Source organism: Aureobasidium melanogenum, assembly GCF_000721775.1.
Source record: "Aureobasidium melanogenum CBS 110374 unplaced genomic scaffold scaffold_26, whole genome shotgun sequence".
Classification (NCBI taxonomy): Eukaryota; Fungi; Ascomycota; class Dothideomycetes; order Dothideales; family Saccotheciaceae; genus Aureobasidium; species Aureobasidium melanogenum.
Genome location: NW_024470078.1, coordinates 1 through 16371, shown reverse-complemented (window position 1 = coordinate 16371; position 16371 = coordinate 1). Strand labels below are relative to the sequence as shown.

The following is a 16371-nucleotide window of genomic DNA, read 5'->3' as shown; positions in this document are numbered from 1 at the left end:
CGGTATCCGAGGCATTGTCGATCTTCTTCCGTCGGAACGTGGTGAAGCGGAATTTGATAACAAGTCGAGATACAACCAGTCAGCCACCTCAACAAATACTCGTTTTCATGAGGTTGAAAGCAGTCAAAATCATCTTCTCGCATTAGCACAGGAGAGGCACTGAATCTGAGAATACCGTTGCAAAAGAGGGCTCGCAAAGCCGGAGAATTTTAACGAGCACCATGGACCCCGACAACGGGGACAAACTCCACACTTATTTTTGACGGTAAATTGCTTGTCTATAATTAGGGACAAGGCTTTTACACACGACTCAAAGACGCAGGTTGGGACGGGCAAGACTTGACCATTCGTGGTCGACGAGGCTGAAAGAGCGTGAGCGAGGAAAGCGAAATGCGGATCTGACTCTGTATGAAGCCATCTACGGGCCGCGAATGTACATCCTCATTCGAGGAGGGATACGGATGAGCGATATCCTTGCCGAAGATGAGCATGTGAGAGTGCTCGGGCAAGCGAATAAGAGATATCAGAGCAAGAGAGACGGAAAGACCATTGCGACGGGGTAACGCCCTGCAGCAGGGAGTGCATGATTCCAAGTCAAGCGCAAGGCCAGACCGGTTCGAAGAGGCAGTCAAGAGGATTACGTGCTCGAAGAGAGATGAGATGGCTTGATACTAGTCTTTGTCGCGCCAAGGGAGCAATTCGCAGCCGCGAAAGGTAAATGTCAGATCGTAGGGGTCACCAGGCTCTACATGATGGGGGGATGCTGACAGACGCGTCCGGCCTTGCAGTAGAGGGTAGTGGATAGGTGCGGAATTCGCGAATGCCGGATATTCAAAACGCATGCCGCGAAATCTACATATCCAGTGCAAAAAGAGAGATCGACCTTGTTGCGAATCACAGGGCTTTCTGTAACAGGAGAAGGCTCAGTCTCTCTCGGTGTGCTTACAGATAGGCTAACTTTGCTGGGTCTGTGGAGCTGCAGCGTGCCAGTAACCCCTCGATCTGCTCAATCTCGGCGCGTGCGCTCCAGGCCATCGGCTCTATTCAGCGAACAGCAGCCCTTCTTTGAAGGGTGGAGCAGACTATTCAAATGCTATCCAAACTGCATTGGCAGAAAAGGTCGAATCGCAAATCCCAGCAGTCCTTTGAAGGTCACAGCCTGTCGCCGCAGGCTTCGCCCGGTACGTACATTGCCAGCCTATCGTGCTGTTTGTTGCTATAAAAGTGTGATGGGCACGACAACAGTATATCTGAAGAAAAAGAGATTTGAGCTAATCATTTGCCATGTCTACAGAATTAGAGTCTGAAGGAGCACCTGCGAACCCATCCTCTCGTCGACCTGGGTTTCTATCAAGAGTTCGCAGCCAACGCTTCTCTACAGTCAACGTGCAACCTGAATCAAGTCACCAGGGTGAGTTTTCCACGAAAATTGGTTGAGAAAGTCATTTATAACACAGCATCAGAAGCGTCAAGCAATCCAGTACCCAACAAGCGACACTCATACTACCAGCCTGCCCAGCCATTGTACGACACGGTCGAAGCTCAGCATCCAGTATGAATTCACGTTGCAGACCATCAGATGACGACTGACATTTTTGAGCAGAGAGCATCAACTCCAGAACACTGGACACCAAGCCCTGTTACATACTCACGGCAAGCAGAGATAGCGGACGCAGTGTCGCTTTCGTCGAGTATCTATACAGAGGGCAACACTCAGATTGGTCAAGACTGTCTGTCAGCCGCTTGGAACCCGGGGCAATTGGTACCAGACAGCAACACAACGCAGCAGCAGCTCGAGCATCTCAGGCAGTCTGACTCTGCTACCATGAGTATTAACGGAGCAGACTCGGTGTCTTCAGACTCGGGAGTTCCGCTGGACCGCTTCATGCAACGAAGATTGCAGCGGCTAAACACCGAACAGGGTTTCCGCGAGCAGCGTCAAGCTTCATTGTCGTCGCAGCACGCCCAACACTTGAAATCGTCGTCTTTGCAACAACAAGCTGAATTCCACCACCAACAACCCACGCAACAACAGCAGCCTCCACAACGCCATCAATCTCTTCCGGACCACCCTGACCAGCCGCTGCCCGCCCGCATTCCTGCTCAAGTCATCCCCAGCGTCCCAAATTCGGCTGCCACCACGCCGTCCTCGTCCTCGGCGTCGCCGCACTCGCACTTCCGTTACGACACTCCACAGCAGCCCCAGTACCAACCACTTCGCAATTTTGCCAAACTGCACGACGACGGTCCGATTCACCTTCCGACCTCGAGTCTGAATAAAGCCTCGCCCCGCCAGCCGTCAATGGCCTCGTCCCAGAGCCCCGCCCCGACTGCAAGAGATCCCTCCATCTTGTCGCAACAGCAAACACAACAATCCAAGGATGTCGGTCGCTCGACGCCCCAGCCTAACGCCGAGGACTTGACCGAAGATCAGATTCGACAACTGCTCAGCGACCACAAGGAGCTCCGTAAGCCGCCCCACTCGTATCCACTTCCGCGATCAATCATGCTAACCGCGTTCCAATCTAGGCGAGAAATACCAGAAGGTCAAGAAGTACTACTTTGAGAAAGAAGACCAAGTCAAGCAGTTGCAAAACAGTCTTGCTCACCAAAGGATCGCCCAATCACGCACTTCCCTCGACGACGGCGAGTATGCGACCCGTTTCAACCGCCTGGATGGCCTGATCGCACAACTGTCCTTCAGCATTAGGAAGAGCTGGAAGTCGGTGCCTACCTGGCTTACTCCGGCTGTGAACAAGGACGCTATAACCATCGGCAAGCAAGAGATGACGGCGGTCGGCCGAGCCTTCATTTCGAAATGGCTGGTTGAAGATGTCTTTGACCGTTACTTCCATCCGGACATTGATCTGGCCCTGTCGACTCAATTGAAGCAGATGCAGAACAATATTCGTCTCTTCGCTCCACCGGCCACTGTGCACGAGGACGAAGAATATCTTACCTCCAAGGTCGTCAACTGGCGACTGACCACACTTGAGGCTATGCAGGATATCCTTCGATTGCCCGAGGCTTCGAACCACCGCTCTCACCTGACTGACCTGCTCAAAACACAGCTTCGTACTGCTCTTGAGGCTCACCTCGACAACCCACCCATGTCTGACCTTGATGGTGGTGTGCATATGATCTGCGAACTTGCCGTTGCAATGTTGGGTCATCTTCCCCAAGAGAGTCGAGACGTCACAATTGAGTACTTCCAACCAGGTACTGCATTGAACACTGATATCATGAAGCTCGAGTCTGGTATTCCAGCCTTGACCACCTCGATTGCCGAAGAGATGACGGAGCGAGGCAGCGTCAACAGCGAGTTGACTGATTCAAACGACCGAGCATCTAGTGAATTGCCTTCGCGCAGACGCAACATGCTTAGTGCCTTCACCGGTGGTCATAAGAAGAGTCACCCAGCACAAGGCAAGCTGAACGGCGGTAGCAGCACCAGTCTGGCCGGGAAAGAGGATCGTGTGCGTCTTGCAGTCGGCATTGCGGCACACGTTCGGGAGCGCGGAATTCTTGTCAAGGCACCCGTCTTTACAGCCGCGTAAGTTAATCAGTGGCCAGGTGCCATTGTGATGATGGAGCAACAGAGCTTATTAGAGCTCTCTATTTGTGTAATTTTCGTTTCAGGCGGAGCGCGCCTTTGGAGATACCCTGCAGTTTAGATTGAAGCAATGCGAGGAGACGAAGAATGTAGCTGTGGAAGTTCTAAGATATGTTAGGCGAATGTTCATCTAGGGATCCTTCCTTATTATACTTCCTATCGACTTCACTTTCCCAAGGTTCGAATTTCATGCTCAACGGATGTTGACATCAGGAACATTCTGGTTTCTTTCTCTTGCTGTAAATTGCGAAGCACATGCAGCTGCCTCGATCTTTTGATCGAGTCCAGCTGATGAACGCTGGCTGAGCGGAGAGAGACCCTCAAGGCCAGGGCAAGCCATGTTCGGCAAGGTCCGAGGGCTTTGGCGGATAAAGGCCGGGTATGTGCTCCATGACGAGGCATTGACAAGAGTGAAGGGATCCAGAGAACAAACACGACCGCATCCGGCCATCTTTCCATCGTGTGCCGGTCCACGTCGCTGTTTTGTGCAAACCGACGATAACGACCGACAACGACCCCGATTCCGCTCTTTTACGCCTTGTTTTCATCCTGCAAAATCATCCGGACGCCCAGCCAGTAGCTGCGCAAGTCGCAACTGCGCCAAAGATCATCGGCTTCCATCACAGCATGTTTGAGAGAGCAGCCTGAGACCTCGACTAGAATAAGCCGCGCAAACATGGCAGCTCCTCGTCAATGGGGTGTTACTCCGCCCGTCTCAACCGCCTTCCCTACCGACAAGGAACTCGCCCAGAGCGAAGCTCTTCTCGCTGAGCTCAAAGAACAAAAGAGCTTCGAAGCCACTGAAGACACAAACAAGCGCGTCGCAGTTCTGTCCACCTTCCAAAAGGTCACGACCGAGTTTGTCAAGCATGTCGGTAGACTCAAGGGTCTCTCCGACAGCGTCCTGCAGAACGCTGGCGGCAAGGTCTTTACCTTTGGCAGTTATCGTCTTGGTGTCTTCAGCCCAGGTCATTCATCTCGTCATCATGTCCGCTGTTTCAATCATTGCTGACACTTACCCACAGGCTCTGATATCGACACACTTGTTGTCGCGCCCAAGCATGTGTCTCGTGAGGACTTCTTCGAGCACTTCCGTCCCATCCTCGAGGCCATGTCGCCAGCAGGCGCTATCGAAGAGTGCACCGCCGTCCCCGAAGCCCACGTTCCCATCATGAAGCTCATGTACCAAGGCATTGACATCGATCTCATCTTTGCTCGTCTGCAGCTCAACTCTATCCCCCCAAACCTCGATCTCGAAGACAACAGTCTGCTCCGCGGCCTGGACGATGTTGATTTGCGCTCTGTCAATGGTACCAGAGTTACCGACGACGTCTTGCGTCTGGTTCCACAAGAAAAGACATTCCGTCATGCCCTGCGTTGCATCAAGCTCTGGGCTAGCCGTCGTGCAATCTACGGCAACATCATTGGCTTCCCTGGAGGAATTGCTTGGGCCATCATGGTCGCTCGCATTGCGCAGCTCTACCCCCACGCTTGCGGCTCCTTGATTGTTGCTCGCTTCTTCCAGCTTATGAGAAACTGGCAGTGGCCCATGCCAGTCATGCTCAAGACCATCGAGTCCGGTCCTCTCGACCATACCGCAAAGATCTGGAACCCCAAGATTTATCCTGCCGACAGTCGCCATCTCATGCCTCTCATCACTCCCGCTTATCCTTCCATGTGCGCTACTCACAACATCACCAAGTCTACTCTTGCTGTCATCACTCGCGAGCTTGAACGTGGCCATGAAATCTGCACCAACATCCTCAATGGCAAGTCGCAATGGAAACACCTCTTCGAGGGCCACACCTTCTTCACAAAGGACTTCAAGTACTATCTTAGTGTTGTTTCGGGCAGCTTGAACGAAGAAGCTCAGGGCGACTGGAAGGGTCTGGTACAATCGAAGGTCAGAAGACTCATCGGTAGCATCGAACAGTCTCAGCCGAATGTTGCATATGCCCGACCCTACACCAAAGGCTACGAACGCGTCCATCGTGTTAAGAATGACGAAGAGAAGGATCAAGTCATGCAAGGCAGCACAAAGTATCAAGTCTCCAAGACCGAGACGGTCGACGAAGCGGACAATGTCAAGCAGTTGTCTGCCGAACAAACCTCTACCGACAAGATTGAGGAGCCTGCTACCAAGGTCGAAAAGCCAGATGAGAAGGAGAATGGCATGACAACCATCTGGACTACGACCTACTATGTCGGTATCGAAATGGTTCCAGGTATGTTGTCTCAATGCGAATCCCCATGACGCACAGGCTGACTCGCAAAAGGCGCACAATCGCTTGACATCTCCTATCCAGTACAGGACTTTAGGCTACAATGTACTCAGGCCACGCAATACAACGAAGACGTCAACTCGATTCGCGTCGTTGTCGTAAAGAGGTGTGTTGTGTTCGTGCTTATCTCGACTCCAAAAGCTGACCTGTCTTCAGCTACGATCTGCCTGACGATGTCTTCAAGGAAGGAGAACAGCGTCCCGTCAGAACCAAGAAGAACAAGGGCGCCAAAGCCGCGAATGGCACCAAGAAACGAAACGCTGGCGAGGCGAACCTGGACGTACGTATACAGCCACGATTTCGACAGAAGACCGTGACGATCGAGACATCATGAGCAACATCTCTACATTTTCCCCCATCATCTCATCATCTTTTGAGTTTGGCTACTGACGCAGATTTGACTGACAGGAAAACGGCGAGAACGCATCGAAGCGCAGATCTACCAATAGCCAGGATGCTACCAATGGTGTCAAGCCTTGAGCATTCTTCGCGGTACAGCATTATTCTAATCTCTGTTGCTTGCATCACCGTCGAAAAACTTTGCATGCACCAGATCGCCACAGGGGCTTGGTGAGCAGTTCAACTGCTTCGCTTGACAAGACGCTGACGCCAGTGGATCGCCTTGCAGCTCAAGTATATGAGGAAAAGAGAAAAGGACAAAAAATGGAGCCCATGAGGCTAAGGTTTGTGTTGCGAATTGCTGCCTTTGCTCTTCCTTGACCACATCTCGCAACACCGTCTAGGGGCTCATATCGTGCACAGCATCACGTAATGCGCAGAATGCGAGTACTTAATAAACACAAATAACAGGTTCAAATGGCGTCGTGGCTCAAGCAGTACTTGCACAGAGTTGGCGCACACAAACAACACAACAAGGGCGCTCTCTTCAAGCTTCTGGCAATAAGCTTCATAATCGCATATCCGGGCAGGCGTTCTACGGATTCCGAGGTCTCGAGGGGAGTCATGGATGGATGGATGGATGGTGTTTCATTGCCATCTGGAGGGGTTCAAAGCAGGAAAAGAAGGTCAAGTAGAGGCGAGATAGCTTTTCGTGTTTTTCTGTTCTATGTCTACTCGCAATCAACACATTTTTGAAGACCATCCGGGCTTCACACAAAAACAAGCAATCATCAGAGCGAGCTGATTACACGAGTGACATGTTTTCAGCTGCTTCAGCTGCAATGAAGTCCATGAGAGTCAGACAGAGTTCCAGCCCTACGGACGATTTTCGGACATTGATGGGGGTCGGCGAGGGCTTCCAGAAAGAGTCAAAGGTGCATCGGATCCACTTCTGACAGCTCTCTACCTGCAAGATGGCTGCAAGGGAATTTGATGAGGATAGGGGATAGAAGTTTGAACAAAGCCGCAACGCAAGAGCCCGTTTCAGACTCTTTGAAATCTGCGAGAAGCCGAAAGATCAAACGATGGAAAAGGTGTGTTCAACGAATGACCCTCATCGCTGATCTTACTTGTTAAAGGGATTAGACGAAGTGGAAACGTGGTAAGCCAGCGAGTTTTTCGGCTTCGAATTCTCAGCCGCAGAGCTTCGTTCGCGCCTCGTTTGCTCTAGACTGATGAATAGCGAGTCCGCAGAGTCAGCCTTGACTCAAGGACAACATCAAATCATTTCGAGGTCACGCGCAGCCGAGACAGTTGGAAAGCAGATAAGCAACTTGATCGAGTCTGGAAAGATAAATCATGTCGATCTTCATGGAGTATTTGGAAACAGGTGAGCAGTGGCATTTTTCTGGAAGATGAAGACCCCAGTTTTGAGCCATCAAGAAGAAACAGAGTTTAGGTGTGGTTTCGCGTTGCAATCCCAGAAGCGGTGATCCGCACTTTTGGGAGGGCGGCGCCCCCAATCAATTGACCAATTCGATGAGAGCAAAACACACACACTACTTGACTGACATCTTTGGGCATGAGTCGTGTCACACGGTTGAAGAGGAAAAGGAGAGATACAGACAAGAGAAGGTTCAATGGAGATAGTCTATCACAATATACATGTTCGGCCTTTCTCTTTTGTAGTCAGTAGTCAGATGGTTGTGCATACGAATTGGGAATGATGATCTCGAGGTTTGGGGAAAAAGGTGACTGAGTTTTGGGGGTCCCCTCCTTTGGCGCATTGGCGGCTGCATGATCCAGGTCTTGTTGGCAGCAAGTCAGCGCTTGTGGTTGTTCCAAAGTACTAGAGTACAAGTAGCGATTGATCAGAATAATGGCGATTGACAGCAGCAGCTGCAAGGCTTATTAAGAGGTTGGAACTGTAGCATCAGGCGGGCAAGAGTCGTTGTGTTTCGGGAAGACGTTGTTGGATCTGTTGTCAAGTGCCTTGGCCGACCGACTTGTCCCTAAAGTTACGAAGCGCCTTCGCTGGTCTACACGCCGCCGTCTTTCTGGTCGCATCCTGGACCAACCACACGTTCTTTCTGCCCCCTTCCTGCTGTCCTTCTGCAGTTCGCACACCCGTCCGACGTCGTCTCGCTCCTGCCCTTTTTTGCTTTTCGCGCTTGTCTGCCTGCGCCTGTGTGCCTGCCTATTTGCCTGCTCCTGCCTTGGTCTCTGCTCGCGGGGCATATGAATTGTGAAGGGTGCTAGGACAGATGCATTCGCGCTTCCGCAACCTCGTGGGCTCGAAACGGAAAGCGTCTGGAAACAGCCTGACCCAGAGCCCGAGCATCAACTCGCTCTCCACCAGCAATACCAATAACAACAGCAACAACAACAACAACTCGTCTCTGGGGCCTTCGTCGCCCGGCCCAAACGCCGCGACCCAATCGCCGCCTCAGCCCGCCAGCGAGCGCAACTCGACCGCGTCAAACACCAACACGCTCGTTCAGCAACAGCAAGCAACCGGCTCGACCACCTCGCTCGCCATGAACCCGCACCAGCACCCTTCGCAGCAGCACGGCTCTCCCCAACCCGGCCAGCAGCAACCTTTGGGTCGACCGCCATCATACCAGTATGCCCAGGCTGGCCAACAACAACAGCAACAACTGCAACCGCAGCAACAGATGGCCGGCCGTCCGACGAGCCCCATGCCTCCTCCGCCAATCAACACCCAGAACCCGTACGGCCATCTCCCTCCCCACGCGCCGCAACACATGTACGGTCAGCAACCACTCTCGGGTCCCCCAGGCTATCCCATGCAGGGTCCGCCGCCGCAGCAACAGTATGGAGGTTATGTGCCTCAGCAGTCCATGGTAGGCGGGCAATATCCCTACAATAGCGGATATGTACCTGACGCCAGTAACCAGCGGAGCAAAGCCCAGCTCATTGTCGGAATCGACTTTGTAAGTATAGCGTCCGTGGACAGCCACTGGTTTGCGCGTACTGACAATGGTGTGTTCAGGGTACGACGTTCTCGGGTGTCGCCTTTGCCTTTGCGACAAACACAGAAGCGAAAGAGGACATTATCGTCGAATGGCCTGGTGCTGGTACTCAGACAAAGCAAAAGGTGGGGTTTCGCATACCAACGCAGGAACAATAATGGATTGCTGAACAATTTCGCGTGCAGATCCCGACAGTGCTTTACTACGACCAACACCAGCAAGTGGTAGGATGGGGTGCCGATATTGCCGACGCGCTCGCACCCACCGGTTATCCCAAGCCTGGTGTCCAGAAGGTTGAATGGTTCAAGCTTCAGCTGATGATGAGCGGAAACACATACATCGATCCCATCAACCTGCCTCCGCTTCCCCCAGGCAAGAGTGAGATCGACGTCGCCGCCGACTATCTGTTCAAGCTGCGCCAGGCTATGCGCAACTACCTGCAGAAGACGCTCGGTGAAGTCTTTACCCGTGAAGAGCGCAACATTCGCTACTTCTTGACCGTACCCGCTATTTGGAACGATGCTGGTAAGGCAGCCACCCGTGCTGCTGCCATTCAAGCTGGTTTCCTTCGCGACGAGAACGACAATCGCCTGACTCTGGTCACTGAACCCGAAGCTGCCGCCATGTTCTGCTCCAAGACTGGTCTGCTCAACCTCAAGATTCAAGATGCTGTTCTGATTGTGGATTGTGGTGGTGGTACCGTAGATTTGATTGCGTAAGTTTTGCTGCTGTCTGGCATCATGAAATCATGCTAATCATAATGCTCTATAGATATGAAGTCGAGGAGGAGCACCCCTTCACCGTCGCAGAATGCACTGCTGGATCTGGTGACTCTTGTGGTTCGACAGCATTGAACCGCAACTTCTCCAACATTTTGAGGGCAAAGATTCGTAAGATGAAGCTTCCCGATGGTTCAAAGACTGCTGGCCGTGTCTACGCAAAGTGTATCATGGACTTCGAAAACAGAATCAAGGCCGATTTCCGCAACAACGGTCAGAAGTGGGCTGTTGATGTCGGTATCGAGGCCGAGTTCCCAGAAGCCGGCATCGAGGAAGGTTACATGACCTTCACCAATGAGGAGATCCTGCAGTGCTTCGAGCCTGTCGTCAACCGCATTCTCGAACTTGTGCGAAACCAGATTATTGCCATCCAGGCTCAGAACCGCCATTTACAGGTCAGTAAAATGCCGAATTCTCGTTTGAGCTCAAGCTAACTTGTCGCAGAATGTTCTCGTTGTTGGTGGCTTCGGTTCATCAGAATATCTTTTCCAACAGATCAAACTCCACGTTCCTCCGCAATTCCAGTCCAAGGTCGTCCGACCTATGGACTCGGTCGCCGCCATTGTCAAGGGCGCCGTCACTGCTGGTATTACCGAGCGTGTTGTCACATCTCGTGTCGCACGTAGACACTACCTCATGGCTACACTTCAACCCTTCAAGGAAGGCCACCACCCGGAGCAATATCGTGTACCCAGTCTGGACGGCAAGGACCGTTGCAAGTACACTCGTCAAATCTTCGTGCAGAAGGGCCAGCGTGTCAAGACAGGCGAACCTGTCAAGGTCTCGTTCTTCCGCCAAGTCGCACCTGGCGCTACCCTCATGTACGAGGATGTACTGTACGCCTGCGATGAGGACGTATGTCCTGAATATACCAAAGATCCTCGTGAGTAAATGTCGTTTTGAATATCAGAAAGCAACTAGCTAACCATCCAACAGGCATCAAGGAAGTTGTTACTCTCACCTCCGACTTGAGCCGCAAGAACCTCGAGAAAGACTTCGAGCGCATGGACACACCTCAAGGAACTTTCTACCGTGTCTACTTCGATATTTATCTCACCCTCGATGGCACAGAATTCAACGCCGAGCTGGTGTGTCAAGGCGAGGTCATGGGACGTTGCTCAGCCAGATTCAGATGATGCGACTTTTGTTTCTTCCTCAGCTACAGGCTTTCTTGTTTAAATCCTTTTTTATTGTTTAAAATACCCTTTCAGAAATGGACACGGCCCCAAGTCACAGACAAACAAATCAAACAGTACCAGCGCATATGCGAAACGAACAAGACAATGGCCGAGTCGAGGAGTCTGGCGTGCTTGGAAAAGAAGAAGAGGTCATGCTGCGAACGGAGGAGAGGCAGAATACACGCAGGTGCGATATCGAGCAAGGCAAAGCGAGTGTTCTCGGGTAGGAAATGCGGCGGTCTTTGATTTTCTTTTCTTTTTGTTTTCGTCCCCAGAGCAATCTTTGGTTACCTATCTTGTCGTCTCTTACTACACATGTCTTTTCTTTTGCTTTTTCACTCTTCTCGGTCTTGTGAAGTGAGGACTGGATATTATGTGTTTGAGATATCTATACGTACGCACTTTCTATATATGCTTAATCTGATTTTGTTCCTTCGTGCTTGATCGCTGCTGTAAGTGTGCACGTGTCTTGGTAGGCACGTCTTTTGATCCCTCAGCATACTCGACAAGTCGAGCGTTAGCCACAACCACTTGATTTTCGACGATCACAAAGACATCAAATGTTTGTTCATCCTCGAGCAAGGCAGTGGGATCATTCAAAGTTGTGCTTTCGCTTGGCAGAGAGTGATTGTGCAGGTTTCAATTGAATGAACAGGGTGGTACGACCAGCAATATCTCGGAAGCTGCACTCCAAGCTTCGGAAATTGCACCTCCTCTCGAAACGCGCTTGCTGCCATGACGTTGTCGAGACGCGTCTTTTGAGTTTCATCAGGGCTTTAACCTCTTTTCCACTCCTTCACACAAGTCTCTGAGATGTGGTTGAATGCTTCCTGGGACTTTCGGCGATGGCATGACCGCTTCAACAATGGTTGAGTGAACAATCAATTCTCAATGATTTGATGCAGCACACTCAAGACTATCGTGCTTAATTCGGTCCGCGGCTCTGGCTCCGCTTTTGAGACTCGAGGCTTCGAGGTATTTTGGCAAGTCAACTAAAGCTGACAACTCGATAAGTCTTTGGAAATTTACTCACCATAACCCAATGTTCATCTGCCTCGCCGACCAAATCATTCAACATGCCGTGTATCAAGCTTCGTGGAGGAAAGCAACGCATGCTCCCAAAGCTCTGTCTGCTCAACACAGATCTGCAGCAGGACGACCTTAGGTTCGAAGGGGTTTCACTCAATGCTTACTTTAGATAAGCATTGAGCCATGTTACTGGATGCCAGGAACAATCTTTGGTCACCAACCGTCTATCATGATGTCGACAGTCGGTTTCAATCCTCCAGTTGCCATGTATCCGCACAGGCTTGATAGGATGCAAGAAGCGAAAGCGCAAGCATCGACACCATTGCATGCGCCTGGGGAACGACATCTCTATCGAATGTGTTGAGGAGCACACGTGAATGATCCGGCACTCGCCATTGAACAAGGGAGGCCGAATCTTCTTACTGACCCACTGATGTTGATTCGTCGACTCGCAAGAAAGGTAGAGTAGCGGCAGCATGTAGTCTGGTGTCTCACTGGACAGACTTCCAACTGTGGTAATACTGTGCATCACGTCAAGGATTCAGAGATCACTTCAGACTGTCGAGAGCTAATTCAATCAAATACTTATCCTTTGTCCCGCTGCCCTCAAAGCACTCATCAGATTTGCCCTTTTCAACCTCTCATACACGTCAGAGCACCAACCTCATGAAGTCGTTCATTTTCGCTGCTGTTTTCTGGACCTGGTTTGGATCAGTTCTCGCAAGTTCTGAGCTTTGCGATTCCTTTGAGACCAAAAGATACCTTACTGCACAAGAGGTCAAGGACGAACTTGGACCATGGTTTCGAACTCAATTCGATGAGTGGAAGACCGATCATAAAGAGTCTGAGCCACGATTCTGGAGCTGGTTTCATCAGAAATACTCGCCTGGTATGACTGAATCTATATTGTCATGCAAGCTCAGTGGAACTTGTAGTGTAAGCCACTCAAAATCCTGCTGTAGGTCATAGCTAACATGTCTTTGTCCCAGCCTGTCTCCTGCAGGGAAATTAGTGACAAGTACAGCCTTGACGTTCAACGAAATGCTCTCTTCGCAATGGAGTCGGTCGTCAACTTCCACAACGCCATGTGGATGATCAAAGAAGCCAACGTGGAGGCTTTCAACAATGTGGAAGCTAACATGCAAAGCCTCCTCAGCCAGTTCTCCGATGGTAAGAACGTCGATCACCAGAAATCGGAGTTCAAAAAGAACCTTCAATTATGGGCGCACGCCATAATCGCGATTACTATGGTGGCGGCAGCGCTCTTTACAGGTTTCGCCTCCGCTCTCTCTCTTACAACTGCGCTAGCCGCAGTCGCGCCAACACAAATAGTAATGGATCAAGCCGAGACCGCAGGCATCAATCTGGTTGCTGCCGCTATGAGGGTGGACACTGCGATCGCTGGCGCTGTAGGCACTGTCTCATCATCGGCCGTGTCGCTCACAACGGATATGCTCGCCGGGCCAGATTACGCTGAGAAAATCAGCACAGTAGCGAGAGAGGCCATGTCGCAAAACCAAGACCTGGCCACGAAGTTTTTCGATGCAAACATGCTGGCATTACTGAAAGGAGATATTGGTGGAGCGAAAGATTACGCACTTGTCGACATTGTTGAGGGGGGCCGATACGCAAACACGACTGAACTTGTGCCAGAATATAGGGATCAGCTCCGGTACATGTGGACAGCATCAGCCATTTCATCCATGTGGTCTGTGGAGAATTCTTACATCGTTGTTTCCGATGTCAGTAGCGGTAGCTGCAAGTCTGATCATCGCGGACCTCAGATACTCAAGTCATGCCTTGGAGAGTATCCGACCAAAGTGTTTTACACTTATTTCTTGTCGAGATGCCGAGAAGGGATCAAAGGGAAACCGCTTGTACGCGGTCCTCCAGGCCACGAACTGCTCAAAAAGATGACCAACTTCACTCTGGACGACGTCGTTCGATCTTCTATGACTCACCTGAAGGACCACGGAAACAAGACACCCAGACCCCTAATGGGGGTTGAAGGATTTGAGGCCCTTTTTGGTCCTGGCAAAGCCATAGTGCACGGAGGAGGAAGAGCCAGAGGTATTTTTACCATTCCAGTCTGCTATACACCCGGAGGACAAGCCATAAGCTCGATCAATTTCAAAAAGAGTCGCAATATGCCATGCGCGTGCTCCAAGTTCAGCTTTTCTGGAAAACATCACAGGGCCGCCGAGATGGACCACTCCGAAGTCCAGGCACAAGCCTTGCAGAAGAGGAATGACGATGAGGGTGGCTGGCAAAATGATTACAAGACCACCTACGACTTTTTCCTCAGCTCAGGCATAGGTTCGTCCCATGATTTCCGCAGCTACTGCAGATCCGGCCGCAAATCTGGCAACAGCTGTAACAGGAAGGACCATGAGCACTGGAGCTGGCCCCAGGGTGTCACCGGACCGAAACATCCATTCCACAAGTGCAAACCAAACTCTCACGAACACATTGGTTGTCAGAAACCGCACAATGATGGTCACCATGAGAACAAGCATTGCGCGGGTCACGATGCCATGGCCATGGATTACTCCGTTGAAATGGGCGGCATGAACGCGACTTGGAGTAACTCGACTGGACCTGACTACGATGATGTTGAAGATTCTGATGACGAGGATGATGATGCCACAGATTTGGAGGAAGTCGATGATTCCGACGGTGAGTCTGGTGATGAAGGCGAACCTCAGGCTGATGAGCATGATGGTCTTGATGAGGCGAGGACTCCAGAAGCTCGATTGTCAGTCGCTTTCATGGCTTGATCCAATCTGTTGCGCGCACTGAGAATTAGCAATTAGGGTTGGGAGCGATTGAGTGTTTGGCAATGGGCTTTTGCTTCATCTCTATGATGTGTAACACTGTTTAAACACTGCTACGATATGGCAGTGAGAGACCTCTCGAGTACAATGTATCGTGATATTGTACTTGTTGGGATGCATAATTGCTTTCCGTCTTAGGTGTGAACCATTGAGATGTCCTCAGATGCAATCTCTCCTTGGACAGCGGATCTTTCTGGAAGGTACTGTGACTTTTTGCAGCTACATCATCACAGCGTAGACCATCCGGACGAGAGAAGCACAGCGCTTGCGCATACATCGAGCTCTCCATGGAGAATAACTGTTGAATCGCTCAACATCCCAAGCTTTTTCTGACGCGTTTGAAAGCTTGAGAGATGACAAAGTACACAAAACCTGCTTCAATTCAGCCGGAATCACGATTGCCTTGATGCAGTGACAGAGGTCCGTGTGAAAAGAAGTGAGGAAAGTCTAGCAATTGAAAAGCCGGTCAGCAGCTCGAAAACAATCTCTACATACCATGACCCTCCCTCGTACTATTCCAATCCCTGCCAAATCTATCCCAACCACCAGGCGGAGCATCCCACATGGCAAGATCTCTGATCACAAACTCATACGTGCCATCTTTAGGCATGACACCCTGACACACATTCCCACCCACAGCCACATTGATCAAAATCCTGTAATCTCTCATCGGTCTCGTTCCCGCGGGTTTGCTTGCCTTCATGACAGGTCTGCCATCGATATACCATACCAATCTACCTTGTCTTGTGTTTTCGTCTTCGTCCCACGCGAAATCAAATCTCATGCCGTGGGGTGAGGAAATGGCAGGGATAGGAGTTTCCACTACACGGTGCTTGTCGTGGTCTTCGCCGTTGAAATGGCCCCAGTGTAAACAAGTATGGTTTGTAGCATCGCCATTCCAAGCTTCGAAAATATCCACTTCGCCGTCGTAAGGCCAGGTAAATGGATCTTGAGGCAACAACCAAAACGCAGGCCAGATGCCTGGAGCCACTGGCGCTGTGATGCGAGCAGACACACTACCTCTGCATCTAGCAAGCGTTTGATGCGAAGACAGTCTCGCAGAAGTAAACTTTCTGTCTTGTTGAGGATGGGAGTGGTTGATTAGTGCATGCACCACCAATGCGCCATCGTTTGTGTGAAACGAGTTTGCAGTGTCGTCGACGTAGTTTTGGGATTCGTTGTTGCCCCAGCCCCAGTTTCCTTGTTCGTGTTTGAAGTGCGCCGAGACGGGGATGTGTGGTTGGCATTGTGGTGACCAGTAGGGTTGGGCTTGTTGTGCTGGAGCAGATGGAGAGGACGGCGGTTTGCTGGCCCAGGGGATTGG

The 16371-nt window shown here is 51.1% G+C and overlaps 6 protein-coding genes across 6 annotated transcripts; 5 read left to right on the top strand and 1 right to left on the bottom strand.

Annotated features, from left to right (window-relative positions):
* Positions 1–1090: 1090 nt before the first annotated feature.
* M437DRAFT_57464 (uncharacterized protein) lies at positions 1091–1558 on the top strand (the record flags this gene model as incomplete). Its single annotated transcript, XM_041023235.1, has 3 exons — positions 1091–1181; positions 1295–1411; positions 1464–1558. 3 exons carry the CDS (start codon positions 1091–1093, stop codon positions 1556–1558), a joined length of 303 nt encoding a protein of 100 aa, XP_040876176.1.
* Positions 1559–1825: 267 nt separating this feature from the next.
* M437DRAFT_57588 (uncharacterized protein) lies at positions 1826–3557 on the top strand (the record flags this gene model as incomplete). Its single annotated transcript, XM_041023250.1, has 2 exons — positions 1826–2468; positions 2530–3557. 2 exons carry the CDS (start codon positions 1826–1828, stop codon positions 3555–3557), a joined length of 1671 nt encoding a protein of 556 aa, XP_040876175.1.
* Positions 3558–4289: 732 nt separating this feature from the next.
* Positions 4290–6229, top strand: M437DRAFT_57395 (Poly(A) polymerase; the record flags this gene model as incomplete). Its single annotated transcript, XM_041023220.1, has 4 exons — positions 4290–4581; positions 4639–5838; positions 5890–6001; positions 6052–6229. 4 exons carry the CDS (start codon positions 4290–4292, stop codon positions 6227–6229), a joined length of 1782 nt encoding a protein of 593 aa, XP_040876174.1.
* Positions 6230–9095: 2866 nt separating this feature from the next.
* M437DRAFT_57633 (actin-like ATPase domain-containing protein) lies at positions 9096–11142 on the top strand (the record flags this gene model as incomplete). The annotated part of the gene is made up of 6 exons (XM_041023253.1): positions 9096–9188; positions 9248–9352; positions 9413–9942; positions 9999–10401; positions 10451–10889; positions 10943–11142. The coding sequence occupies 6 exons, from the start codon at positions 9096–9098 to the stop codon at positions 11140–11142; spliced, it is 1770 nt and encodes a 589-aa protein (XP_040876173.1).
* Positions 11143–12879: 1737 nt separating this feature from the next.
* On the top strand, positions 12880–14990 carry M437DRAFT_57311 (uncharacterized protein; the record flags this gene model as incomplete). The annotated part of the gene is made up of 2 exons (XM_041023204.1): positions 12880–13149; positions 13203–14990. The coding sequence occupies 2 exons, from the start codon at positions 12880–12882 to the stop codon at positions 14988–14990; spliced, it is 2058 nt and encodes a 685-aa protein (XP_040876172.1).
* A 544-nt stretch (positions 14991–15534) lies between these two features.
* On the bottom strand, positions 15535–16353 carry M437DRAFT_87768 (concanavalin A-like lectin/glucanase; the record flags this gene model as incomplete). Its single annotated transcript, XM_041028707.1, has 1 exon — positions 15535–16353. A coding segment is annotated over one exon (819 nt), but the record flags the coding sequence as incomplete, so codon positions are not given.
* Positions 16354–16371: the final 18 nt, after the last annotated feature.